This window comes from Patagioenas fasciata, chromosome 26 (genome assembly GCF_037038585.1).
Source record: "Patagioenas fasciata isolate bPatFas1 chromosome 26, bPatFas1.hap1, whole genome shotgun sequence".
Taxonomy (NCBI): domain Eukaryota; kingdom Metazoa; phylum Chordata; class Aves; order Columbiformes; family Columbidae; genus Patagioenas; species Patagioenas fasciata.
Window position 1 is genome coordinate 3502840 of NC_092545.1, and position 27113 is coordinate 3529952.

Consider the following 27113-nt stretch of genomic DNA (forward strand, 5'->3'; position numbering starts at 1 on the left):
AAAGTCCCCGTGGGCGGTCCCGCGAGCGCGGCGCAGGGCAGGGGCAGCGGCGGCGGGAGGCGCGGAGGGGCCGCCGGGCCCTGAGGGGAGAAAAACGGGCGGGACGAAGGGCGGGAAGAGGCGGCTGAGGCGGCGGCGGGGCCGGGGCTGCTGCGCCGCAGGGACCCGCAGGGGCGACCCCGCAGTTGTCGCCTTCCCGCTGCCTTCGTTTACAGTAGTTTAAGGATTTTTTTTCGCAAAAGACTCTTGTTAGATGTCTTGTTGGTGATTCGAATGAGAATATCTAGTTTTCTGCTTAAAACAAACCAAAATTCCCTCAGAGATCAGGTTGTCTCAGCATCCTAAATGTGAGAAAAGCAGCGCAGCAGAACTGAGGAGAAAGTCCTGTGACTTCGTAATGCGAACGGGTGGCCTTTGGAATTGAAAGGACAGTTTCAATTAAACGAGGAAGGGTGAAGAGCTGTGTTTTCCAGGCAGCCCGAGTTCCTGAAGTGATGGTTGTAGATGATGGAGTTGTGTTTAGTGGTAAAGCTCGGGCCTGGTTCTTGTTGAGCAGGATCTTTTCTTGGAAGGTGAGCGGCTCCACATTCTGCGCTGTTAAGAATATCTATAGATCTACATCAGCCATGGAGAGTTTGAGAGTCCCAGCATTGCCGTCTCTTCAGGTTCACCAGAGCCTTTGCTGTTGTGTCTCTGCTCAGCAATCTCTTTTTGAGCCCCCTTCTCCTCCTCAGCAGTCTACATTTGAATCCATTGAAATCTGAATAACTATTATCATTGTGAAATGTCACGTGCAAGAAAACAGCCAGAATGTGATATGACAATTAAATTCCTGTGGTCTGTAAGCAGCAAACACTTTGCTTCCTTGGTTAGTACTGGAATATGGGATTTCCTTCCGACAGACCACTCAATGCTCAGAAACTCATTTTGTTCCTTATTGTGAATGTATGAGATTTAATCACCAACTATGCGGGTACAAAAAGCTCCGCTTCCTGTGGAACCAGTACACAGCGCTCTGACACACGACACTTGACATATGTGAAAACAAACTAATGAAATACAGTAGTAAATAGCATCAAATTAATATGCCAGGTCTCCAGGAAATGACTTTGAAGCAGTGGTAACAAAGCCTCTGTGTTTCAGTGAAACAGAATAGCGTTGAAAAATTAAGAAAATCAGCAGACTGACAGGAAACAACTTTATTTGGATGAAACTTTATTTCAATGAAAATGTTTCAGTTAGTGAATAAAGCTGAATAAAGCACTCCATGCCTGCAGAAATTAGCATGGCCCGTGATGTAAACATAACTTGGACTTCCTTCATGAGTTTAAACTTTTCACACACATACATATTCATTGATCTGGAATCTAAGAAAGGCAATTCCTCAGGTCTCTTGCTCCATACATTGCAATTACTGACAAAGAAATCGCGGCTCATAGAAAGAAATCACGGCACGTGGTTCAGCAGCACGTGGTTCAGCAGCAGTTTCCTGTCTTCTGTAAAGCTTTAATGGTTACTGTAGGACAGGTGGTTAATTCAAGCTTTTGCTGGAAGAAGAAAGCTGGGAGATGTATGAAGCATCACGATGTCTTATGTGATGGTAAAAGTGGGAATTGGTGGGCATGAGGTTGAAGTCATTTTGTGAAAAGCCCCCCATGTTTCCTCTCTCTGCAGCTCTCCCTCCTGGCCCAGCTCCGCAGGCCGGTCCCACCAGGGAAGCTGTGTCCCCCCAGCCGACGGAGGGTCCCCCGCCCAGCTCCCTGCCCGCTGGCACCGCGGCATCCACCTCCCCGCGTGCCCCGACATGGAGTTCGGCGCAGAACTGGTGAGTTCCCAGACAATTGTGCTGCTCAACTGTGTTTATTTCTGTTACCGGCTCCCAAATAGCGTGGCCCTGCCTTCGCGGCGCCTGCGGAGAGAAGAGGCTGCTGAGGCCCCGCCGTGGCCGCGGTGCCAGGGGGTGTGAGGCTGCGGGGCAGCGCTGGGCGCCCATGGGGTGCAGGCACCCGGCTGCACGGGGGAGCAGCGGTCGGAGCTGCAGGGACACCCTGGCCGAGGTGAACATCTGGGATTTACAGCAGCACCCAACAGGGTGATTTCTGCTGGTAGGAACACGTCACTATTGTGCTTCTCGCTTTCCATCGCAATGTCGTCCCTTGTTTTTCTTCTTGACCTTGCTCTGCCTACGTCTGTTGCTGGGTCAGCTTTTGTCGAGGCAGGGTCACTTTAAACTAACACTTGGAACACGAAGAGCAGGTTTTCGAAAAGAGCGCCCAGGAGCTGAGCGGCCAGTGAAACCATCCTTCAGCAGGAGCCTCCGCGGAGTTTGGGCAGTGAGTAACCGGGCACTTCAGAGTACCCTGGCTCTAAATGTTTCAAGGCCAATGGCCGCCATCTGATACAGGAATTTGGCAACATTCCCTGCTCAACAACTCACTTTTGCCTCTTCCTACAGCACAGTCGGCATGCCCAAAACAGCCATATCCCAAATAGGATGGAGCCCAAGATTGCTATGACGCCTTCTGTGCAGTACTTTTTGTAGGTCGCAGGATCCATAGTATTTTTCTTATTCCCAACATTCCGTCCTGGAAGAACAATTCTGTACCTTAGTGTTTCCTGCACACTACCGGTGATCTCACACAAGGTCTGACAGCGGTTTGAACAACTGTCCCTTGGAGCGAGACAGACAAAAACCGTCCCTGTGTCAGGGAATGCCACCCCCAGCTCTCCCTCCCCGGGGGACCCACACCCCAGGAGGACAGAGTCTGGCCCATGGGGAGACACCTGAACCTCTCTCCCCGCTTTGCCTTTGCTCCAGCACGGGCAATGCTTGCATTCCCCCAGCCTTCAGACCTTGTCTCCCACTTCTGGCCCCTGCAAGGCTGCTCTGTACCTGAAATCTTGTCAAGGAGGCCGTTGATTCCAGCCTGGCGGGCTTCCCCAGGGTTGGGCAGCTCTGCCAAGAATCAGAGAAAGGTAAAGGCTCAGCAGAGGATGCAGGAGGACAGGGCAGGTTCCCCCTAAGCAGCACATCCCTTTGGACCTCAGTGCACAGGAGGGATCCCCTCCCTTGTGCCTGGGGGAGCACTCAAGGCAAGAGTTTGGCTGCTGAAGAGCCTGCAGACACAGGGATTTTGGTTCATGACGCTGCATGACCAAAGGACAGCAATTACCTGGCATGCCTCGTGATTTCATTGCCCAAGTCCCGTCATCGTAGATCGGCACTACCTGGTCGCCTCTTTTCTGCATCGCCACTTTCTCCCCAGTGTCATGGCTCAGGTCTTTAGAAAGAAATGGAGTCAGTTTAATGAGAAGTAACCTCTTCAAGAACCAATATCTTCGGGAGGCAATATTTCTCAGAATACATTGATAACACTCAGAAACAAAGCCAGTTCATTTGGGGAAAAAGCCCTTCTGAGAAGCACATGTATCTAAACCTCCACTTCCCAAGTCTACTGCTATAGAGCGATATATACCCACCGTGCTCTACTTTGTCCAGTTCCTCCAGGACTTGGTTGAGGACTGATTTATGCTGGGAAGATTTTCGTCTTAATACCTTAGGCTTTGTTCCTTGAGGACCTTAATGGAAAGTAGAAAGTTAAATTCATGAGCCATAAAATCCTGAAAACGAGTCCTTAGCCCGTGAAGTCAGCCAAGGCTGAGCACTCACCCTTGCGATGCCAAGCGAGCTGCGACGCTGGAAAAACCCTCCCTTGATTCACGCCTGCAACTGAACACCCAAAAGACGTTTCCAGCACACTCTGTGATCCCGTCATCACTGAACAGCTTTGAGCTGGCAGCTCCCGAAAGAAGCAAAAAACCAGGACCTACCCATGAGACGGTGCTGAGTGTCAGCTCCGGAAGCCAGTTGGTACCCGAGAAATCCCTTGTGTCCAGCCGTGTCTGCAGAGAGAAACAACAGAGGAGCTCCTAGGAAATATTTCAATGGTTGTCTTTAGAATATTAAACCTTAAATGCTCACTGGTTCAAGTAACAGACCTGAGGGATTGCCATGATTCTCCGGGACAAGAGCCGGCTGAGGAGTCGCAAGGCCATCGCGTACAGGTACATCTGGAATCAAGCACATTCCGTTAGGTCTTATCATCTGCTTCTTTCTCAGTGACCTACGATGACTGGAGGGGGGATCAGGTAATGATGTGGGACCCAGACATGGGTGGAGGTTCCCAAAGCTGCAGAGGGTCCATGATGACCTGCTTGCTGGCACCTGGCAGCTCTCAAATACTGTTTCCAGGCTGTGTGCAACAGCCGTCAAGGGCTGGATGGACAAACACACGGATCCTTGGGGATTTCTTACTGGAAATCTCTGGGCTGGGTGCCCACCCCCGCCTGCCCGCCTACCAGTTCCCTGTTGTCCGTACGGCGCTGCCCTGACCTCCTGGAGTTGCAGAGCCAGGAGGAGGAGGATAACGAGTGAGGTGACCCCCCACCCCTGCATTGTGGCACTGCCACTAGTCTGCTAAAAATACTGCAGTTGCTGTGGCCACTGCAGCTGCTGCAAATAACTGCTGCTGCTGTGACCACTGCCGCTGCTACTGCAAATGATGCTGCTGCTGTGACCACTGCCGCTGCTGCTGCGACCACTGCCGCTGCTGCTGCAAATGCTGGCGCTTCCGCTGCTGCTGCTGCAAATGCTGCTGCCGCTGCAAATGCTGCTGCTGCCGCTGCTGCCGCTGCCAGCACTGCCGGAGTGGTGTCCGTGCACAGCTCTACACACCAGGGTGTGACACAGAGGGGCTCTGTGACCTCACAACCCAAGGTGCAGCCCAGGATACCATGGACCTTCTGAGCTGCCAGCTCACAATGTCGACTCGCATCCAAATTTTCATCCCCCAGGGCTATTCCCTGGTCTCAGAAGCTGTGCAGGCATTGGAATGGTTGAAGTCCCCGAGGAGGACAAGAGCCTGCAAGCGCAATTGTCGCATTGTGATATTTGGAATATATCTGTGATCTTAAATCTGGGCAGTTTTATTACATGTTCTTTACAGTAGTCATGAGTTTTCCTTTCTTTACGCCTCATTTCAGTATGATAGAGATGTATAGATGCCATATTTCAAATGGAGTAAATCTTTTAGGAATTGATGCTCCTTAGTTCATATTCAAGCCAATGGGTGGAATGTCCCATTGTACGCAAACATCTTTATTGCTCTGGCATCCTTAAAAATGCTCTTTTCTTGTGTTGGTAGGTGAGGACTTAAATCAGATAATACCAGATCCAGTAGCAAGCAAGCCCACGAAGTGTCATATAGATCAGTGTCATGGTATAGATCCACTCATCCCTGCTTCTTAGAAAGGAATTATATATGTATTTTCTGTTAAACTCAGGAGTTCAAAACTGAAACATGAGAGGAAGAACCTTGGGTGAGGCAGTGGATATTCTCAAATTTCTTGAGTTTGCACCTGGACACTGGCAGAGGACACGAACTGGAGCGATCTCGGGCTCCTGCTGCTTGTGCTGCCAGGTTGTACCCATGTTTCGAGGTCCTGCCTCTGTTTCCAGGTCCTGCCTCTGTTTCCAGGTTGTGCCTGTGCACGATTTGCACAGAGTTTGCTGGCACTTGACGTCTGCTGGGGCTGAAATAAAAGCTTCAATGTGCAAATCGCCAATTTCCCTGCAGACACTTGTCTGTGTCTCCCATTGCGTATCCCAGGAGAAAGCTCTAATGATTGCAAACATGCAGCCTTGTACGAGCTGGTTCAGAGCAAGAGTGCTTTGGGCAGACCTGGTCTGACACCTTAAACATGTCTCTGGTCAAAGAATGTCCTTCAATGACATAGGATTAGTGACCAAAATCAAAGTGTTGCTGTCCAAAGTCATAGCTATGTAATTGAGCCTCCAAGACACATCATTGCAAACCTATAAAAAATATCCCATATCACCCAGGAGAAATCCTTGCTGTATCACTACATTTTGCCTTTTCAAAAAGGAATTAGTGATTATTTTTCCTGAGCTGTCCCCAGGATGCTCTGCTCTCTGCTGAGAGCGTGCAGGCAAGGACCCAGCTGCTTTTGCAGTGCAGCATTCAACTCCAGTCGCACTGTGTGGATTGTATCTGTCCTCAGCCAGGTGCACAGCACGTTTCAGAGGAAGAACAAGACAAGTCCAGGGCAAAGTGAGGAATCAGGATCCCCAGCTGGTTGTGTTTAGGGCAATCAGGAGAAAATGTGATGTTAGACCTGTCTGCGTCGCTTCCTCTTAGGATTTCAATGCTCTCCAGTCTGAACCTTGTAGTGTTTTAGCTGCTTGTAGGGTTAAACAGAGCAAGCAGCTCTTCTTCACCCACAGAAGCCCCCTCCCCTTGTCGCAAGGTAAAGGTAAAGCATCTCTGAGCAACACGTTGTTTTATTCAACACATCTCATATGTCGAGGATCAGGGGAGTGGTGTACACGGAATGGCGCAGTCCAAACGTGGCTGCAGGTGCCTGAGGCTTGATCAGCTCCACCTGGAAGAGGTAAAGGAGAAAAAGGTGACCATGGGCACTTGTCATCGCTTGTCTGGGTGCCTGTTGCCCTGCCCGTCCCGCTGAGCCCAGTGACATTTCTGGACAGTCGCTCTGCATCTCTTCTCTCCGTGCCTCTGTTTGGTCAGGGCTGGCTGTGGGTGCAGCGCAGTTCAGCGTTCTGACCCAGCAGACTTGTCCTCAGCGCTGGCCGTCTGCCAGAACAAGGGTGCCGATGTGCACCGGCCGCTCCTCGTCGCACACCGCTGTACGTGTGCCTTGCAGCCTCCGGCTCGCTGCTCCTATTTGTGCAGCACACTTGTTGGAAACCTCAAGTATGAGCAGAGCACTCGAGATGTCCTGAGACTGTGATTCATTGCATTTCCTTCTCGTTTTGGGGGACGTATGTGAACAAAAGAGAAAAACAGTTTAGCAGCAGGTAAAAGACATCCATTGAGTTTGTTTTTCAGGATAGTAAACAAAAATCTGGTTTTCAGTAGCAAACAGACTGAAAAGCTCATCACAGCTGGTGTGGAAAGGTGAGCTGAGGTGAGCTGGGGCTGAGTCCAGAGGACGTCGAGCTCCAGCCAGACTTTACTGGATTCCCCTCCCCTCCAAAATCATCTTCCCTGCATTAGGAAGGCAGGGACTTGTGTCTGCTTGTCCCTTCTGAGGAATGGCCTCCTGAAGAGCTCGCAATGTATGAGCCCATAACATTTACTGGCTGAGACAGTGGAAGGGAAAAGCAGTGTTCTTTGCCTTCCCTCTGCTGGGCTGCGGACAAGGGAAGGGACAGGAGGGCTGTCCTGCAGCTTGTCACTGCAGCAGGACACTGTGCAGCTCAAGAGAGCCCCAGCGGAAGAAGAGATGCTTTGGCAAAGCCGCGCAGGAGCAGAAGGCGGCTGCCGTACCCTTCCCGTGGGGTAATCCGCCAGCCCCAGTTTGACCGTCTTGTCCCAGAGCTGGGAGCGGGTTCCCATGGTGTACCCGGGAGCCCTGGTTTTGAAAACGTCCAGCTTGATCTTCGGGAGCACCGCAGGGCCTGGGGTCTGTAAGAGAGTCAGAGGAGCTGCTGGGTGAAAATGGCCGGTGTTTGTTCTTACCTGCGCCTGGCACAGGATGCACCAGTTCAGTGAGCTGGGCAAAGGATTTAGGAACCACACAGCCCTTCTAGTGCAAGTTGGTGGAGGCATGGGCAGCGATTTTTTGCTTTGTTTGCTTTTGCAGCCCCTGGCGTAGGCTGGAGCAATGTACTTCCCAGTCCTGGCCATGGAGGGCTCCACATAATAGCGAGGGCCTGGGGAGCAGCCGCCTTCCACAGGAGCTTTTGCTTCTCTGCAGGTGTACGCGGGGGCTTTGACTTTGGTGGAGTTGTGGTTGATGTAACCTCGGAAGAAAAGGAAAGTGGGTTTGTAACTGATTTTACCATGGGTGTGTTCAACATGCCACACACCGCTCTGACCCTTGTCTTACCCGTTGTCCCCTGGACTGAGTATTTGGGTCCAGGGCTGGTGAACTGGGCCGAGATGAGGCCCTGTGAGCGGTGAGGTCTCCAAGTCCCCACGAAAGCTCCATCCATGCTGGGAGGTGCTTTGAAAGCCTGAGGAAAAAGCAGAATTGTGTCTTGGTTTGTGTCTTAGTAGTTCTGAATTACTGTTCTAATGATTGTGCTGTACATTACTAGTGAACCTTGCCATGGAACTTTGTTAAGTCGCACTTTTCTGACATCATATTAAAACCACTTTTGTTAATATCTTTGACAGTGATTCTTTAAATTATCTCAGTCACCCGTTGGTGACATCTTGGTCCTGTACCAAGTGATTCCTGTCTCACCCAAGAATACAAACACTCTTGTTAGAAGAACAGATTTTATGATGAGAGTGTCGAGACCCTTTGCCCAGAGCAGTTGTGGATTCCCCACCACTGGATTTGTTCAAAGCCTGGGGATGCAAATCCCACTGGTTACAGGGGAGCTCATGGCCAACACTGAACTATGGCAGGGAAGCAGGAGTCTGAGACTTCACCTGTCTCAGCCGCGGCGGTCGAAAGGGATGAGAACGACAATGTCTGCGTCTGCTTCGTCTCTGCAGCACAGAGCGTGGCGAGCAGTGAGAGCAGCCAGAGATGTGGCAAGAGAGGTTGCCAGTGAGGGCAGCCAGAGATCTGGCAAGTGAGGTTGTGGTGGCAGCAGCCAGGGGACCCTGGGGACAGCCTTGGATCGTCCTGGAAATGCTCTGTGACATCGGGAGGCTGTGCGATCGCATCAGCTGGTGATGTGGGACTGCGGACGTCTGGCCTGCCGGGCCAGACCTTCCTGAGATCTGCTTGTCCTGTCTCCATGTGTATTTTCAGGGTGCACATGAGACAGATTTTAAATATCAGCAGAGACTGGGGGAGCTTTCCAAAGCACCTGGTTTTACACTGTCCCAGCACTCAGTGACAGAGGTGACAAGTGACACAGCAGTCACACAGCACTGCCGGGTACCAGAGGCTTTGCCTGCTGAGGCAAACTAATATTTCCAGATTCGTTACTCTAAGACTGTTGGAGGGGGATTTGGGCTTCAATAGCAGAAGAAAAGCATTTCCACTACAGAACCTCAGCCGCCACATCTCTGATTGTCCATGTCAGGGACCCACAAACACTGTGTTGCAAAAAATGTGACAGCTATAAAAAGTATCATAGCCTCCCCAAATCATTGTTTCCCTCGCACCCTCAGATCACCACAGGAATAATCTTGCTCTAGTGACCAAGTCCAACCCTCAGCACAGGTGTCTGGATTCTCAGTCCCCTGTGACTCCCAAGATGCAGACGTAGTATTTTCCTTTGCAGTCTGTTCAGTAACAGCGATTACCCCAAAACATGCGTCTAACTTTGAGTAGGGAACCTGCAAACAGCTCTGATGAAGCGCTGTTTGGTTAAATGAATATTCGGAGCTCCTGCAGTTGGTTTTCCATGGTTTAAGGCACAAATATATGCACATGTGGCCAGCAGGAGGGAGCAGAGCTGCACAGCATGAAATACGCAGCTTTACTGACTGCATGTCACGTAATCCTACAGGATTTAAAAATAAATCCAATCTGCATTGTGGATGTATTTTTATTGCTGCAAGAAGTTTCTTTGGTGTGTAAGTAGCTGAAGTTTCCTTTGCTTTCACTCATGTACGTTTGGTATTAAAACACACATACTAGTGCTAAAATGTCTCTTTCCAGTTTCTGCTGGAAAGGGAGACAGAGAAATGCCAATAGCAAGGCAGAGCGGGGCATGACAAGAGCAGAAAGGTTCTGTTAGGATAGAGTCTAATGACTATCAATAAAGTGAAAATCCCTCCTCAGCTTTGATTCTTGCCTTTCTGCCATATTTAGCCTCAGCCTATGTAGAAGGAGAGCTGATGTAAAGGGATCCCAAGAACTTGTGTAACAGCAAAAGGCAGGAGATGAGCAGCAACAAACTCCTGTCTCCTCTACAGAGACTGGTGTGTGCTAATGCAGGGAATTTGGCTGCTTTGGCCTAAGATGGGCCAAAGTGAATCTGTCTCCTCCCCAACTGCTGCAGAATAGACCTCTGGGGATGGGTGGGAGGGGAACAGAAACTGTGGGATGTTGCATGGCTGGTGTTCTGAGAGAGAGATTTGTATTCACTGGGTAACCCAGGGCACCCTGCCACTTTCGTCAGAACAGAGGAAATACAGGACTCCACTCTAGGAACACACCAGCTCTCTAAATCCTACCAATTAGACTCCTTTTCCCTAAGGAAGGTCTGAACTCTGCAGATCTTATTTGTGATGGCCACACTGTGATGCTCGCCCACCTCTGTGGTTGTGCCCTGTGTCAAGATCAGGCTTTTGAAAGAGCATGAGAAGGGCTCAAAAGGGGTAGATACAATCACACTGTGTTTCTGGATGTGCTCATAGGTGATGGAGGGTACAGCAATGAGAAAGTAGCCAGAGTTAATCCATGCTAAGGCTCTTTATTGAAAGTTATGGTCAACAGTTGACCTTTGTAAGGAACATTTAATGAAGAACTGTTGTTCTCACATAACTGAGGACCTGGCGCCTGACCCTAGCAGGGGGGAAGGACCGAGAGACATCGGACTATGAATTCCTAATGTAATACACAGTTTCTTCCCAGAATACGGACTGACACCTATATACATACTGATACCTGTATTTACTAACTCATTTAGAGGGGAAGGACTGAGAGACATCGGACTATGAATTATTAATGTAATACACAGTCTCTTCCCGGAATATGTACTGACACGTGTATATATACCGATAACTATATTGATGAGTTAATTTAGGGGGAAGTGTAGCCAAAGCACCAGCAATCCATATCTTAAATAGACTGATAAGGGGAAGGGTATTGTGTGCGTCGGGATAGTCTGTAAACCCTGAAGTACCCAACCAATGGGGGACAGGGGAGGGAAATTGCGGCCAGGATTTCGGGGAAATATAAGCAAGGGCTTTTTGCCCTATTAAGGGTGCCTGCCTTTAGGTAGAATACCCGGTCTTGCAAAACCGTTATTAAAATATGCTTTGCCAAGAGATCCTGCCTGGGCCTATTACATTTGCAGAAGGATTGTTTCCTACAACCTGTTTGGAGTCATCAGGAAGTGTTAACTGTTGAAATAATTCTGTCATTTGTATCTCTGTCTGCGTGTCACTGAAAATTGTTTCCTGCTGTAAGTACTTCATCAATATGGGGATTGTACTTGTGCAGATTTTGGCCAGCCAGAGTCTGGTTGTTATCAGATAAGAATCCATTTGCAGTGGATTTTTTTAATAGGAACTTTCCGGCCTTTACTAATTACTTTTGAAAATTCACATCAAACTTTAGAGCAGACATAGACTATGGGGTTTTTTTGAAAAAAAAAAAGATGTATTAAGATGTATTAAGGAAGATGTATTAAGCATCACGATGTGTTATGTGATGGTAAAAGTGGGAATTGGTGGACATGATGTTGAAGTCATTTTGTGAAACGCCCCCCATGTTTCCTCTCTCTGCAGCTCTCCCTCCTGGCCCAGCTCTGCAGGCCGGTCCCACCAGGGAAGCTGTGTCCCCCCAGCCGACGGAGGGTCCCCCGCCCAGCTCCCTGCCCGCTGGCACCGCGGCATCCACCTCCCCGCGTGCCCCGACATGGAGTTCGGCGCAGAACTGGTGAGTTCCCAGACAATTGTGCTGCTCAACTCTGTTTATTGCTGTGCCGCGTTCCCAGCTGCCTTGGCCTTGGCTGCGTGGCACCTGCGGAGAGAAGAGGCTGCTGAGGCCCCGCCGTGGTCGCGGTGCCGGGGGGTGCGAGGCTGCGGGGCAGCGCTGGGTGACCCGTGGGGTACGGGCACCCGGCTGCACGGGGGAGCAACGGTCCGAGCTGCAGGGACACCCTGGCCGAGGTGAACATCTGGGATTTACAGCAGCACCCAACAGGGTGATTTCTGCTGGTAGGAACACGTCACTATTGTGCTTCTCGCTTTCCATGGCAATGTCGTCTCTCATTTTTCCTCCTGACCTTGCTCTGCCTACGTCTGTTCCTGGGTCAGCTCTTGTTGAGGCAGAGTCACTTTAAACTAATACTTGGAACAGGAAGACGACGTTTTCGAAAAGAGCGCCCAGGAGCTGAGCGGCCAGTTAAACCATCCTTCAGCAGGAGCCTCCGTGGAGTTTGGGCAGTGAGTAACCGGGCACTTCAGAGTACCCTGGCTCTAAATGTTTCAAGGCCAATGGCCGCCATCTGATACAGGAGTTTGGCAACACCCCCTGCTCAACAACTCACTTTAGTATCCTCCTCTTGCACAGCCAGCATACACAAAACAGCACCATCCCAAACAGGATGGAGCCCAAGACCCCCGCGACGGCTTCTAAGCAGCGGTTCTTGTAGGTCGCGGAGTCTGTAGTATTGTTGTTCTTCTTGGTGCTCCAACCTGCATGAACAATTCTGTACCTTAGTGTTTCCTGCACACTACCGGTGATCTCACACGAGGTCTGACAGCGGTTTGAACAACTGTCCCTTGGAGCGAGACAGACAAAAACCGTCCCTGTGTCAGGGAATGCCACCCCCAGCTCTCCCTCCCTGGGGGACCCACACCCCAGGAGGACAGAGTCCGGCCCATGGGGAGACACCTGAGCCTCGTTCCCCGCTTTGCCTTTGCTCCAGCACGGGCAATGCTTGCATTCCCCCAGCCTTCAGGCCTTGTCTCCCACTTCTGGCCCCTGCAAGGCTGCTCTGTACCTGGAATCTTGTCAAGGAGGCCGTTGATTCCAGCCTGGCGGGCTTCCCCAGGGTTGGGCAGCTCTGCCAAGAATCAGAGAAAGGTAAAGGCTCAGCAGAGGATGCAGGAGGATGGGGCAGGTTCCCCCTAAGCAGCACATCCCTTTGGACCTCAGTGCACAGGAGGGATCCCCTCCCTTGTGCCTGGGGGAGCACTCAAGGCAAGAGTTTGGCTGCTGAAGAGCCTGCAGACACAGGGATTTTGGTTCATGACGCTGCATGACCAAAGGACAGCAATTACCTGGCATGCCTCGTGATTTCATTGCCCAAGTCCCGTCATCGTAGATCGGCACTACCTGATCGCCTCTTTTCTGCATCGCCACTTTCTCCCCAGTGTCATGGCTCAGGTCTTTAGAAAGAAATGGAGTCAGTTTAATGAGAAGTAACCTCTTCAAGAACCAAGATCTTCAGGAGGCAATATTTCTCAGAATACATTGATAACACTCAGAAACAAAGCCAGAGCATTTAGGGGTGTCAGTTCAGTTGGGGAAAGCGCCTTTCTGAGGAGCACGTGTATCTAAACCTCTACTTCCCAAGTCTTCTGCTATAGAGCGATATATACCCACCGTGCTCTACTTTGTCCAGTTCCTCCAGGACTTGGTTGAGGACTGATTTACGGGAAGACTTTCTTCTTAACGCCTTAGGCTTTGTTCCTTGAGGACCTTAATGGAAAGTAGAAAGTTAAATTCCTCACATAAAATCCTGAAAACGAGTGCTTAGCCCGTGGAGTCAGCCAAGGCTGAGCACTCACCCTTGCCATGCCAGGTGTGCTGTGGCACGGGACCCACGCGAGGAGCTGGAAAAGCCCTCCCTGTGCTCACACCTGCACCTGAACAGCCACGAGAAGTTTCCATCAGACCTTGTGACACACACCACAGAACAGCTCGTTCTGCAGGCTCATGGCCCAGGTCTTTAGAAAGAAATGGAGTCAGTTTAATGAGAAGTAACCTCTTCAAGAACCAATATTTTCAGAAGGAGCTATTTCTCAAAGTACATGGACAACACTCAGAAACAAAGTTGAGGCATTTGGGGGTGCTAGTTCAGTTGGGGAAAACGCCCTTCTGAGAAGCACTTCAGCTGAAGGGCAATATATACCCACCATTTACTACTTTGTCCAGTTCCTTGAGGACTTTGTTGAGGACTGAGGGATGCCGGGAAGCTTTTTGTCTTTCTGCCTTAGGCTTTGCTTTTTGATGACCTTAATGGAAAGTATAAAGTTAAATTCCGGAGAAATAAAATACTGTCCACAAGTGCTTATCCCGTGAAGTCAGCCAAGGCTGAATACTCACCCTTGCGATGCCAGGCGAGCTGTGATGCTGGAAAAGCCCTCCCGGTGTTAACACCTGCACCTAAACAGCCACGAGAAGTTTCCATCACACACCGTGATGCACACCATCATCACTGAACAGCTTTAAGCTGGCGGCTTCCCAAGGAACTAAAAAGCCACGACGTACCCATGAGACGGCGCTGAGTGTCAGCTCCAGAAGCCAGTTGGTACCCTAGAAATCCCTGGCGTCCAGCCGTGTCTGCAGACAAACACAACAGAGAAGCTCCCAGGAAATATTTCAATGGACGTCTTTAGAATATTAAACCCTAAATGCTCACTGGTTCAAGTAACAGACCTGAGGGATTGCCGTGATGCTCCCGGACAAGAGCCGGCTGTGGAGTCCCGAGGCCATCGGCTACAGGCTCATCTGGAATCAAGCACATTCTGTTAGATCTTGTCATCTGCTTCTTTCTCAGTGACCTGCGGTGACTGGAGGGGGGACAGGTGGGACCCAGATGGGGGTGGACGTTTCCAAAGCTGCTGAGGGGCCGAGATGACCTGTTTGCTGGCACCTGGCAGCTCTCAAAATACTGTTTCCAGGCTGTGTGCAACACCCCTCACGGGCTGGATGGTCAAACACACGGATCCTCAGGGATTTCTTACTGGGAGATCTCTGGGCTGGGTGCCCACCCCCGACTGTACGCCTGCTGAACACGAGAGCTTAGCCCGTGAAGTCAGCCAAGGCTGAGCACTCACCCTTGCGATGCCAGGCGAGCTGCGACGCTGGAAAAGCCCTCCCTTGATTCACGCCTGCAACTGAACACCCAAAAGATGTTTCCAGCACACCCTGTGATCCCGTCATCACTGAACAGCTTTGAGCTGGCAGCTCCCCAAGGAAGCAAAAAGATACGACCTACCCATGAGACTGCCCTGAGTCTCAGCTCCGGAAGCCAGTTGGTACCCGAGAAATCCCTTGCGTCCAGCCGTGTCTGCAGAGAGACACAACAGAAGGTCCCAGGAAATATTTCAACAGACATCTTCAGAATATTAAACTCTAAATGCTCACTGGTTCATGTAACAGACCTGAGGGATTGCCGTGATTCTCCCGGACAAGGGCCGTGAGAGGAGTCGCAAGGCCGTCGGCTACAGGCACATCTGGAATCAAGCACATTCCATTAGATCTTGTCATCTGCTTCTTTCTCAGTGACCTGCCGTGACTGGAGGGGGGGTCAGGTAATGATGTGGGACCCAGACGTGGGGGGAGGTTCCCAAAGCTGCAGAGGGTCCATGATGACCTGCTTGCTGGCACCTGGCAGCTCTCAAAATACTGTTTCCAGGCCGTGTGCAACAGCCGTCAAGGGCTGGATGGACAAACACACGGATCCTCGGGGATTTCTTACTGGAAATCTCTGGGCTGGGTGCCCACCCCCGCCTGCCCGCCTACCAGTTCCACGTTGTCCACAAGGCGCTGCCCCAACCTCCTGGAGTTGCAGAGCCAGGAGGAGGAGGATAACGAGTGAGGTGACCCCCCACCCCTGCATTGTGGCACTGCCACTAGTCTGCTAAAAATACTGCAGTTGCTGTGACCACTACAGCTGCTGCAAATGATGCTGCTGCTGTGACCACTGCCGCTGCTGCTGTAAATGATGCTGCTGCTGTGACCACTGCCGCTGCTGCTGCAAATGCTGCTGCTGCTTTGGCCACTGCCGCCACTGCTGCAAATGCTGGAGCTTCCGCTGCTGCCGCTGCAAATGCTGCTGCCGCTGCAAATGCTGCTGCCGCCGCTGCTGCCGCTGCCAGCACTGCCAGAGCGGTGTCCGTGCACAGCTCTGCACACCAGGGTGTGACACAGAGCGGCTCTGTGACCTCACAGCCCAAGGTGCAGCCCAGGATACCATGGACCTTCTGAGCTGCCAGCTCACAATGTCGACTCGCGTCCAAATTTTCATCCCCCAGGGCTATTCCCTCATCTCAGAAGCTGTGCAGACATTGGAATGGTTGAAGTCCCCAAGCAGGACAAGAGCCTGCAAGCGCAATTGTCGCATTGAGATATTTGGAATATATCTGTGATCTTAAATCTGGGCAGTTTTATTACATGTTCTTTACAGTAGTCATGAGTTTTCCTTTCTTCACGCCTCATTTCAGTATGATACAGATGTATAGATGCCATATTTCAAATGGATTGAAACTTTTAGGAATTGATGCTGCATATTCAAGCCATAGAGTGGAATGTCCCATTGTACAGAAACGTCGTCATTTCTCTGGCATCCCTAAAAATGCTCTTTTCTTGTGTTGCTAGGTCGGGACTTAAATCACATAATACCAGATCCAGTGACCCAAAGGCCTTAGCAAGCAGGGCTGCATAGTGTGGTATAGATCAGTGTCATGGTAGAGATCCACTTCATCCCTGCTTCTCAGAAAAGAAAGTTTTGTGCAAGCTAATAGAGAGGTCACCCTGTAACATCCGATGAATTTGTCGCTTTTCCCAAGGAACGAGCATCAGGACGAGAGGAAAGGGCCTCAGGTTGTGCCAGGGGAGGCTGAGGTAGGATCTTGGGAACAGTTTCTTCCCCAAAGGGCTGTGGGGCATTGGAACAGGCTGCCCAGGGCAGTGCTGGAGTCACCATCCCTGGAGGGGTTGAACAGCCGCAAAAGTGAAAATCCCTCCTCAGCTTTGATTCTTGCCTCTTTCTGTCATATTCAGTCTCAGCCTGAGTAGAAGGGGAGCAGATGGTGTGTAAGGGGATTCCAAGAACTTGTGTAACAGCAAAAGGCAGGAGATGAGCAGCAACAAACTCCTGTCTGTCTCCTCTACAGGGACTGATATGTGCTAATGAAGGGAATTCAGCTGCTTTGGCCTGAAATGGGCTGAAGTCAATCTGTCTCCTCCCCAACTGCTGCAGAATAGACCTCTGGGGATGGGTGGGAGGGGAACAGAAACTGTGGGATGTTGCATGGCTGGTGTTCTGAGAGAGAGATTTGTATTCACTGGGTAACCCAGGGCACCCTGCCACTTTTGTTAGAACAGAGGAAATACAGGACTCCACTCTAGGAACACACCAGCTCTCTAAATCCTACCAATTAGACTCCTTTTCCCTAAGGAAGGCCTGAACTCTGCAGATCTTATTTGTGATGGCCACACTGTGGTGCTCGCCCACCTCTGTGGTTGTGCCCTGTGTCAAGATCAGGCTTTTGAAAGAGCATTTGAAGGGCTCAAAAGGGGTAGATACAATCACACTGTGTTTCTGGATGTGCTCATAGGTGATGGAGGGTACAGCAATGAGAAAGTAGCCAGAGTTAATCCATGCTAAGGCGCTTTATTGAAAGTTGTGGTCAACAGTTGACCTGTTTCAGCATTAGAATCATCAGGAAGGGAACGCTTGGCAGAGGAGATGTCAGGGAAGAACAGCATCGGGGTTGGCTTAGTGCAGCAGCGATCGAGCATCCGTACGTGGTTGCAGGAAGGTGAGGTTTTCAGACCTTGACGTTGACGTTGGAACGGCAGTAGTTCAGCTGCACAAGGTTCAGGACATCGAGTGTAGTGCAGGCTCCTTCGTTGTAGGTGGGTTGAAGTTCTTTAAAAAGAAGAAAAAACAAAAGCAAATTCCATGAGATAAGGTGTTAAGTGATCTGTGGGCTCTTTGGTAGCCCTAAATACCTGGCATGTTGCACTCGTGTTCTAAGCAAATTGCGCCTTCTAAAGTACCAAAGCAATGACGAAAGAAAAGCAAACATGAGGGGCTGGAAATGCTGCTGTGTCTGAATGCAACAGCCTGCACCTGATCTGTGGAGCATCTTTGTCATACAGGGTTTGCAGACAATCAGCCTGCAGTAAGGCTCCGGTTTATACCGGTTAGTTACAGAGATCTTCATCTGTTTGTACTCACGGGGAACTGGAGAAGCCACTACGGTTGTGGACTCTCTGCACGTGTTGAAGATGTCAGGTCCGTAAATCCTGAGGTCAGGGACAACTCTCTGGCCGAAGACGAATGTGCTCACACGTGTTGGTTGTATTTGACCCTTCAGACCCTGAACATCAAAGCACAGAATGCAGCACGATCAGTGCCTTGGCCCAGGGGATGCTGTGCATGTTCCTGTGTCGGGATGGTGACTCGGTGTTTGGTGTTTTCCTCAGCAGTGTATTTAGTGCAGGCTTTTCCTCCCCTGGGTGACTCTGGGGCCCTTGGCAAGCGCTGAATTCAGCTCCTGCGGCAGATGTTCCTGAGAGAGTCCAGGTGCTGGGAGGCTAAAGAGAACAACCTGCCAACCTAAACCTGCTCAGAGAAAACCGTCCCTGTGGCCAAGTCCCAAGCAACGTTACTGCTCAGAACAACAGTCCTGCCGCTTGGAAAATATCATCCTCTAACAAAGAAAAAGCACAGGGAAGAAACAGCTCGATGAACTCCAGGGTAAAGATGCAGGCAGCCAGAATGAGTGGGATTGACATTGAATTTATCTGTAACACTGCAGACCCATGAAAACGCTGCATGGCAAGCATCCTTTTTGATCTCACCTGGAAACCCTGAATCACTGTGGGGAACGTCTCAAAGGTGGGCAGCAGGTTTCTGTTCATTTGGGAAATGACGCAAATTCCTTCGGACATCAGTTCAGTTGCAATAAAGCCCTGGAAAATAAAGTTATTCACAACTAGGAATTCAGTTTTTCAATAATTAAGATTGGAATTAAAATTGCATTCAAAAAGTCATAAATGCAGAGAGCTTTTCCCTCAAACTTGGACTGAAAATGTTAAGACTAAAGAAACAAGTCCTGTATTTTAGTCAGCTTTAGCAGAGCTCGTCTCCCTGTGCATTTTCTGCACAAGCTTGCTCCTTGCCGCTCACCGTGTTGAAGTTCCAAATGGTTTTCCATGGCCCAAATTCGCTCCTTTGCTCGACAGTGACCACACGCAATTCCGGGTTGATGCTCAGGAATTGGATACCGCCATTAACCCTGATTTCCCTGGTGACTTGCTGGTTCTGAAACTGGAACACACAATGAAAAAACACTTTAGACTTGCAAATTAGTCAGTTCTCTCCCCAAAGCTCTAGAAAATCACTGCTATAACAGAAGAAACGTGGGTTCACTGTAAGCGCCTACAGTGACCAGAGACAAATGGTCATCTGGAGGTTTGAGAGGTTTATGCATGAAAGACGGTTCATATTTCTCTGTGCCCAAGGGATGGGACAGAAGCAAGGAAAGCTCCAGCAGCAGGGCCCAGAGAAACAGCGGCAACGTGTGTGAGAGCTGGTCCCTGTACTCACGTATTCAGCGAGGGCTGGAGTCAGCAAGAGTCCGAGCAGGACGGTGGTCACAACCTGGAAGGAAAAGCAAAACCAAGAGTGTAACTGCAGCTCTGGCTGACACAGCTGGTCAGGAGAATCCCAAGGCCCTTTTGCTTTTTCCTTGCTCCAGGTGTGCAAAAGCGTTGACAAAAATGGACATGGGTTAGGCTTCCTGTAGATGGAATAATGTGCAGTTCAACCTTTAACAAAATCCTTACCTCCTGGTCTGATCAGTGTAACGGGGTCTGAGTTGCTCACTGTGGAGGACAAAACCCTCCCCAGAGAATTCCCTTTTGCTAGAGACACTTGGCTAAAGACACTTCAGAGAGAGAAAGGCAATGGTGTTGAATCAAAGTTGTAGTTTATAAGGAGGAAAGCCGCATACTCACGGTGAGTTTCATCTTGACTGCAGAGCGGATGCTGGTGCAGGTGGAACGAGCAGCGGGAACCGTCCACTTTATATATGTTTTCAGCATTAGGTGTGGAGCGCTTAAGTGTTGAAATAATTCTGTCATTTGTATCTCTGTCTGCGTGTCACTGAAAATTGTTTCCTGCTGTAAGTACTTCATCAATATGGGGATTGTACTTGTGCAGATTTTGGCCAACCAGAGTCTGGTTGTTATCAGATAAGAATCCATTTGCAGCGGATTTTTTTACTAGGAACGTTCCGGCCTTTACTAATTACTTTTGAAAATTCACATCAAACTTTAGAGCAGACATAGACTATGGGGTTTTTTTGAAAAAAACCTTAGAGTCGACAAAGTAAATAAAAGCCCTTGTACCTTCCAAAATGTGCTCTAAGGTACCATGGAGCCATAGAGTGCACCAAAGTACAGGTGCCAAATACAACATTGCCCCTGGAAATGGTTTTACAATAAGTAGGCAATTCAATCCTGTGGGTGTCTGTTATTTTAGGTGGCAACAATAATTTTTTTCAGCTTGCCTCAACTCATTTTCTGTGATGTAAATTCTTCCTGAAAGCCCTGCTTGTTCAGTTAGGGAGGGTCATGGATGCTTGGGCTTTTGTGTCCCGTTGGTCAGTTTCCTTTTGTGTGCGAACTGTGGCAGAGAATCACTGTAAAGGTTCCGGAATGACTTGCCAACCGCACTTTATTTAAAGGAATAGTGGTTTTGCTGTATAAAGTCCCCGTGGGCGGTCCCGCGAGCGCGGCGCAGGGCAGGGGCAGCGGCGGCGGGAGGCGCGGAGGGGCCGCCGGGCCCTGAGGGGAGAAAAACGGGCGGGACGAAGGGCGGGAAGAGGCGGCTGAGGCGGCGGCGGGGCCGGGGCTGCTGCGCCGCAGGGACCCGCAGGGGCGGCCCCGCAGTTGTCGCCTTCCCGCTGCCTTCGTTTACAGTAGTTTAAGGATTTTTTTTTCGCAAAAGACTCTTGTTAGATGTCTTGTTGGTGATTCGAATGAGAATATCTAGTTTTCTGCTTAAAACAAACCAAAATTCCCTCAGAGATCAGGTTGTCTCAGCATCCTGAATGTGAGAAAAGCAGCACCAGAACAGAGGAGTAAGTCCTGTGTCTTGTAATGTCTTGTAATCGGCTTTTCCGATTTAAATGACAATTTGAATTAAACGAGGAAGGGTGAAGAGCTGTGTTTTCCAGGCAGCCCGAGTTCCTGAAGTGATGGTTGTAGATGATGGAGTTGTGTTTAGTGGTAAAGCTCGGGCCTGGTTCTTGTTGAGCAGGATCTTTTCTTGGAAGGTGAGCGGCTCCACATTCTGCGCTGTTAAGAATATCTATAGATCTACATCAGCCATGGAGAGTTTGAGAGTCCCAGCATTGCCGTCTCTTCAGGTTCACCAGAGCCTTTGCTGTCGTGTCTCTGCTCAGCAATCTCTTTTTGAGCCCCCTTCTCCTCCTCAGCAGTCTACATTTGAATCCATTGAAATCTGAATAACTATTATCATTGTGAAATGTCACGTGCAAGAAAACAGCCAGAATGTGATATGACAATTAAATTCCTGTGGTCTGTAAGCAGCAAACACTTTGCTTCCTTGGTTAGCACTGGAATATGGGATTTCCTTCCGACAGACCACTCAATGCTCAGAAACTCATTTTGTTCCTTATTGTGAATGTATGAGATTTAATCACCAACTATGCGGGTACAAAAAGCTCCGCGTCCTGTGGAACCAGTACACAGCGCTCTGACACACGACACTTGACATATGTGAAAACAAACTAATGAAATACAGTAGTAAATAGCATCAAATTAATATGCCAGGTCTCCAGGAAGTGACTTTGAAGTAATGGTAACAAAGCCTCTGTGTTTCAGTGAAACAGAATAGCGTTGAAAAATTAAGAAAATCAGCAGACTGACAGGAAACGACTTTATTTGGATGAAACTTTATTTCAATGAAAATGTTTCAGTTAGTGAATAAAGCTGAATGAAGCACTCCATGCCTGCACGAATTAGCATGGCCCGTGATATAAATAATTTGTAACTCCATGATGAGTTTAGTTTAAACTTTTCACACACATACATATTTATTGATCTGGAATCTAAGAAAGGCAATTCCTCAGGTCTCTTGCTCCATACATTGCAATTACTGACAAAGAAATCGCAGCTCATACAAAGAAATCGCGGCACGTGGTTCCGCAGCACGTGGTTCAGCAGCAGTTTCCTGTCTTCTGTAAAGCTTTAATGGTTACTTTAGGACAGGTGGTTAATTTAAGCTATTGCTGGAAGAAGAATGCTGGAAGATGTATGAAGCATCACGATGTCTTATGTGATGGTAAAAGTGGGAATTGGTGGGCATGAGGTTGAAGTCATTTTGTGAAAAGCCCCCAATGTTTCCTCTCTCTGCAGCTCTCCCTCCTGGCCCAGCTCCGCAGGCCGGTCCCACCAGGGAAGCTGTGTCCCCCCAGCCCGACGGAGGGTCCCCCGCCCAGCTCCCTGCCCGCTGGCACCGCGGCATCCACCTCCCCGCGTGCCCCGACATGGAGTTCGGCGCAGAACTGGTGAGTTCCCAGACAATTCTGCTGCTCAACTGTGTTTATTGCTGTGCCGCGTTCCCAGCTGCCTTGGCCTTGGCTTCGCGGCGCCTGCGGAGAGAAGAGGCTGCTGAGGCCCCGCCGTGGCCGCGGTGCTGGGGGGTGCGAGGCTGCGGGGCAGCGCTGGGTGACCCGTGGGGTACGGGCACCCGGCTGCACGGGGGAGCAGCGGTCGGAGCTGCAGGGACACCCTGGCCGAGGTGAACATCTGGGATTTACAGCAGCACCCAACAGGGTGATTTCTGCTGGTAGGAACACGTCACTATTGTGCTTCTCACTTTCCATGGCAATGTTGTCTCTCATTTTTCCTCCTGACCTTGCTCTGCCTACGTCTGTTCCTGGGTCAGCTCTTGTTGAGGCAGAGCCACTTTAAACTAACACTTGGAACACGAAGAGCAGGTTTTGTTAAAGAGCGCCCAGGAACTGAGCGGCCAGTTAAACCATCCTTGAGCAGGAGCCTCCGTGGAGTTTGGGCAGTGAGTAACCGGACACTTCAGAGTACCCTGGCTCTAAATGTTTCAAGGCCAATGGCCGCCATCTGATACAGGAGTTTGGCAACACCCCCTGCTCAACAACTCACATTAGTATCCTCCTCTTGCACAGCCAGCATACACAAAACAGCACTATCCCAAACAGGATGGAGCCCAAGACCCCCGCGACGGCTTCTAAGCAGCGGTTCTTGTAGGTCGCGGAGTCTGTAGTATTGTTGTTCTTCTTGGTGCTCCAACCTGCATGAACAATTCTGTACCTTAGTGTTTCCTGCACACTACCGGTGATCTCACACGAGGTCTGACAGCGGTTTGAACAAGTGTCCCTTGGAGCGAGACAGACAAAAACCGTCCCTGTGTCAGGGAATGCCACCCCCAGCTCTCCCTCCCTGGGGGACCCACACCCCAGGAGGACAGAGTCCGGCCCATGGGGAGACACCTGAGCCTCGTTCCCCGCTTTGCCTTTGCTCCAGCACGGGCAATGCTTGCATTCCCCCAGCCTTCAGGCCTTGTCTCCCACTTCTGGCCCCTGCAAGGCTGCTCTGTACCTGGAATCTTGTCAAGGAGGCCGTTGATTCCAGCCTGGCGGGCTTCCCCAGGGTTGGGCAGCTCTGCCAAGAATCAGAGAAAGGTAAAGGCTCAGCAGAGGATGCAGGAGGACAGGGCAGGTTCCCCCTAAGCAGCACATCCCTTTGGACCTCAGTGCACAGGAGGGATCCCCTCCCTTGTGCCTGGGGGAGCACTCAAGGCAAGAGTTTGGCTGCTGAAGAGCGTGCAGACACAGGGATTTTGGTTCATGACGCTGCATGACCAAAGGACAGCAATTACCTGGCATGCCTCGTGATTTCATTGCCCAAGTCCCGTCATCGTAGATCGGCACTACCTGATCGCCTCTTTTCTGCATCGCCACTTTCTCCCCAGTGTCATGGCTCAGGTCTTTAGAAAGAAATGGAGTCAGTTTAATGAGAAGTAACCTCTTCAAGAACCAAGATCTTCAGGAGGCAATATTTCTCAGAATACATTGATAACACTCAGAAACAAAGCCAGAGCATTTAGGGGTGTCAGTTCAGTTGGGGAAAGCGCCTTTCTGAGGAGCACGTGTATCTAAACCTCCACTTCCCAAGTCTTCTGCTATAGAGGGATATATACCCACCGTGCTCTACTTTGTCCAGTTCCTCCAGGACTTGGTTGAGGACTGATTTACGGGAAGACTTTCTTCTTAACACCTTAGGCTTTGTTCCTTGAGGACCTTAACGGAAAGTAGAAAGTTAAATTCCTCACATAAAATCCTGAAAACGAGTGCTTAGCCCGTGGAGTCAGCCAAGGCTGAGCACTCACCCTTGCCATGCCAGGTGTGCTGTGGCATGGGACCCACGCGAGGAGCTGGAAAAGCCCTCCCTGTGCTCACACCTGCACCTGAACAGCCACGAGAAGTTTCCATCAGACCTTGTGACACACACCACAGAACAGCTCGTTCTGCAGGCTCATGGCCCAGGTCTTTAGAAAGAAATGGAGTCAGTTTAATGAGAAGTAACCTCTTCAAGAACCAATATTTTCAAGAGGCGGTATTTCTCAAAGTACATGGACAACACTCAGAAACAAAGTCGGAGCATTTGAGGGTGCTAGTTCAGTTGGGGAAAACGCCCTTCTGAGAAGCACTTCAGCTGAAGGGCAATATATACCCACCATTTACTACTTTGTCCAGTTCCTTGAGGACTTTGTTGAGGACTGAGGGATGCCGGGAAGCTTTTTGTCTTTCTGCCTTAGGCTTTGCTTTTTGATGACCTTAATGGAAAGTATAAAGTTAAATTCCGGAGAAATAAAATACTGTCCACAAGTGCTTATCCCGTGAAGTCAGCCAAGGCTGAATACTCACCCTTGCGATGCCAGGCGAGCTGTGATGCTGGAAAAGCCCTCCCGGTGTTCACACCTGCACCTGAACAGCCACGAGAAGTTTCCATCACACACCGTGATGCACACCATCATCACTGAACAGCTTTAAGCTGGCGGCTTCCCAAGGAACTAAAAAGCCACGACGTACCCATGAGACGGCGTTGAGTGTCAGCTCCGGAAGCCAGTTGGTACCCTAGAAATCCCTTGTGTCCAGCCGTGTCTGCAGACAGACACAACAGAGAAGCTCCCAGGAAATATTTCAATGGACGTCTTTAGAATATTAAACCCTAAATGCTCACTGGTTCAAGCAACAGACCTGAGGGATTGCCGTGATGCTCCCGGACAAGAGCCGGCTGTGGAGTCCCAAGGCCATCGGCTACAGGCTCATCTGGAATCAAGCACATTCCGTTAGATCTTGTCATCTGCTTCTTTCTCAGTGACCTGCGGTGACTGGAGGGGGGACAGGTGGGACCCAGATGTGGGTGGACGTTTCCAAAGCTGCTGAGGGGCCGAGATGACCTGTTTGCTGGCACCTGGCAGCTCTCAAAATACTGTTTCCAGGCTGTGTGCAACACCCCTCACGGGCTGGATGGTCAAACACACGGATCCTCAGGGATTTCTTACTGGGAGATCTCTGGGCTGGGTGCCCACCCCCGACTGTACGCCTACTGAACACGAGAGCTTAGCCCGTGAAGTCAGCCAAGGCTGAGCACTCACCCTTGCGATGCCAGGCGAGCTGCGACGCTGGAAAAGCCCTCCCTTGATTCACGCCTGCAACTGAACACCCAAAAGACGTTTCCAGCACACCCTGTGATCCCGTCATCACTGAACAGCTTTGAGCTGGCAGCTCCCCAAGGAAGCAAAAAGATACGACCTACCCATGAGACTGCCCTGAGTGTCAGCTCCGGAAGCCAGTTGGTACCCGAGAAATCCCTTGCGTCCAGCCGTGTCTGCAGAGAGACACAACAGAAGGTCCCAGGAAATATTTCAACAGACATCTTCAGAATATTAAACTCTAAATGCTCACTGGTTCATGTAACAGACCTGAGGGATTGCCGTGATTCTCCCGGACAAGGGCCGGGAGAGGAGTCGCAAGGCCGTCGGCTACAGGCACATCTGGAATCAAGCACATTCCATTAGATCTTGTCATCTGCTTCTTTCTCAGTGACCTGCGGTGACTGGAGGGGGCGTCAGGTAATGATGTGGGACCCAGACGTGGGGGGAGGTTCCCAAAGCTGCAGAGGGTCCATGATGACCTGCTTGCTGGCACCTGGCAGCTCTCAAAATACTGTTTCCAGGCCGTGTGCAACAGCCGTCAAGGGCTGGATGGACAAACACACGGATCCTCGGGGATTTCTTACTGGAAATCTCTGGGCTGGGTGCCCACCCCCGCCTGCCCGCCTACCAGTTCCACGTTGTCCACAAGGCGCTGCCCCGGCCTCCTGGAGTTGCAGAGCCAGGAGGAGGAGGATAACGAGTGAGGTGACGCCCCACCCCTGCATCGTGGCACTGCCACTAGCTTGGCCACAAATACTACAGTTGCTGTGACCACTACAGCTGCTGCAAATGATGCTGCTGCTGTGACCACTGCCGCTGCTGCTGTAAATGATGCTGCTGCTGTGACCACTGCCGCTGCTGCTGCAAATGCTGCTGCTGCTTTGGCCACTGCTGCAAATGCTGGAGCTTCCGCTGCTGCCGCTGCAAATGCTGCTGCCGCTGCAAATGCTGCTGCCGCCGCTGCTGCCGCTGCCAGCACTGCCAGAGCGGTGTCCGTGCACAGCTCTACACACCAGCGTGTGACACAGAGGGGCTCTGTGACCTCACAGCCCAAGGTGCAGCCCAGGATACCATGGACCTTCTGAGCTGCCAGCTCACAATCTCGACTCCCGTCCAAATTTTCGTTCCCCAGAGCTATTCTCTGGTCTCACAAGCCGTGCAGACATTGGAATGGTTGAAGTCCCCGAGGAGGACAAGAGCCTGCAAGAGCAATGGTCGCATTGAGATATTTGGAATACGTCTGTGATCTTAAATTTGGGCAGTTTTATTACATGTTCTTTACAGTAGTCATGAGTTTTCCTTTCTTCACGCCTCATTTCAGTATGATATAGATGTATAGATGTCGTATTTCAAATGGAGTAAAACTTTTAGGAACTGATACTCCTTAGTTCATATTCAAGCCATAGAGTGGAATGTCCCATTGTACAGAAACGTCGTCATTTCTCTGGCATCCCTAAAAATGCTCTTTTCTTGTGTTGCTAGGTCGGGACTTACATCACATTATACCAGATCCAGTGACCCAAAGGCCTTAGCAAGCAGGGCTGCATAGTGTGGTATAGATCAGTGTCATGGTAGAGATCCACTTCATCCCTGCTTCTCAGAAAAGAAAGTTTTGTGCAAGCTAATAGAGAGGTCACCCTGTAACATCCGATGAATTTGTCGCTTTTCCCAAGGAACGAGC

General features: G+C 50.4%; 2 protein-coding genes and 1 long non-coding RNA gene across 3 annotated transcripts; all 3 read right to left on the minus strand.

Annotated features, from left to right (window-relative positions):
• Positions 1-6375: 6375 nt before the first annotated feature.
• Positions 6376-8038, minus strand: LOC136112078 (ciliary microtubule associated protein 1A-like). The gene is made up of 4 exons (XM_065856552.1): positions 7933-8038; positions 7563-7846; positions 7371-7508; positions 6376-6462 (listed from the first exon to the last, which is right to left on the minus strand). The coding sequence occupies exons 1-4, from the start codon at positions 8036-8038 to the stop codon at positions 6376-6378; spliced, it is 615 nt and encodes a 204-aa protein (XP_065712624.1).
• A 9250-nt stretch (positions 8039-17288) lies between these two features.
• On the minus strand, positions 17289-19895 carry LOC136112274 (gastrokine-1-like). The gene is made up of 6 exons (XM_065856826.2): positions 19663-19895; positions 19253-19306; positions 18833-18973; positions 18505-18615; positions 17879-18020; positions 17289-17566 (listed from the first exon to the last, which is right to left on the minus strand). The coding sequence occupies exons 1-6, from the start codon at positions 19840-19842 to the stop codon at positions 17466-17468; spliced, it is 729 nt and encodes a 242-aa protein (XP_065712898.2). The 5' UTR covers positions 19843-19895; the 3' UTR covers positions 17289-17465.
• A 4556-nt stretch (positions 19896-24451) lies between these two features.
• Positions 24452-24878, minus strand: LOC139825659 (uncharacterized). The gene is made up of 3 exons (XR_011735873.1): positions 24804-24878; positions 24639-24698; positions 24452-24547 (listed from the first exon to the last, which is right to left on the minus strand). It is a non-coding gene; the product is annotated as an uncharacterized lncRNA (long non-coding RNA).
• Positions 24879-27113: the final 2235 nt, after the last annotated feature.

What these genes read in the sequence shown, in the direction of transcription:
- LOC136112078 (XM_065856552.1), bottom strand. Translation starts at nt 8,038, where the DNA reads ATGGATGGAGCTTTCGTGGGGACTTGGAGACCTCACCGCTCACAGGGC. An exon ending in GCATCCTGTGCCAGGCGCAG is followed by an intron (nt 7,509 to 7,562) that starts GTAAGAACAAAC and finishes ACTCTCTTACAG; the next exon opens with ACCCCAGGCCCTGCGGTGCT. An exon ending in CGGATTACCCCACGGGAAGG is followed by an intron (nt 6,463 to 7,370) that starts GTACGGCAGCCG and finishes TACCTCTTCCAG; the next exon opens with GTGGAGCTGATCAAGCCTCA.
- LOC136112274 (XM_065856826.2), bottom strand. Translation starts at nt 19,842, where the DNA reads ATGAAGTACTTACAGCAGGAAACAATTTTCAGTGACACGCAGACAGAG. An exon ending in CAGTCAAGATGAAACTCACC is followed by an intron (nt 19,307 to 19,662) that starts GTGAGTATGCGG and finishes TTTTCCTTCCAG; the next exon opens with GTTGTGACCACCGTCCTGCT. An exon ending in CAGTGATTCAGGGTTTCCAG is followed by an intron (nt 18,021 to 18,504) that starts GTGAGATCAAAA and finishes TTTGATGTTCAG; the next exon opens with GGTCTGAAGGGTCAAATACA.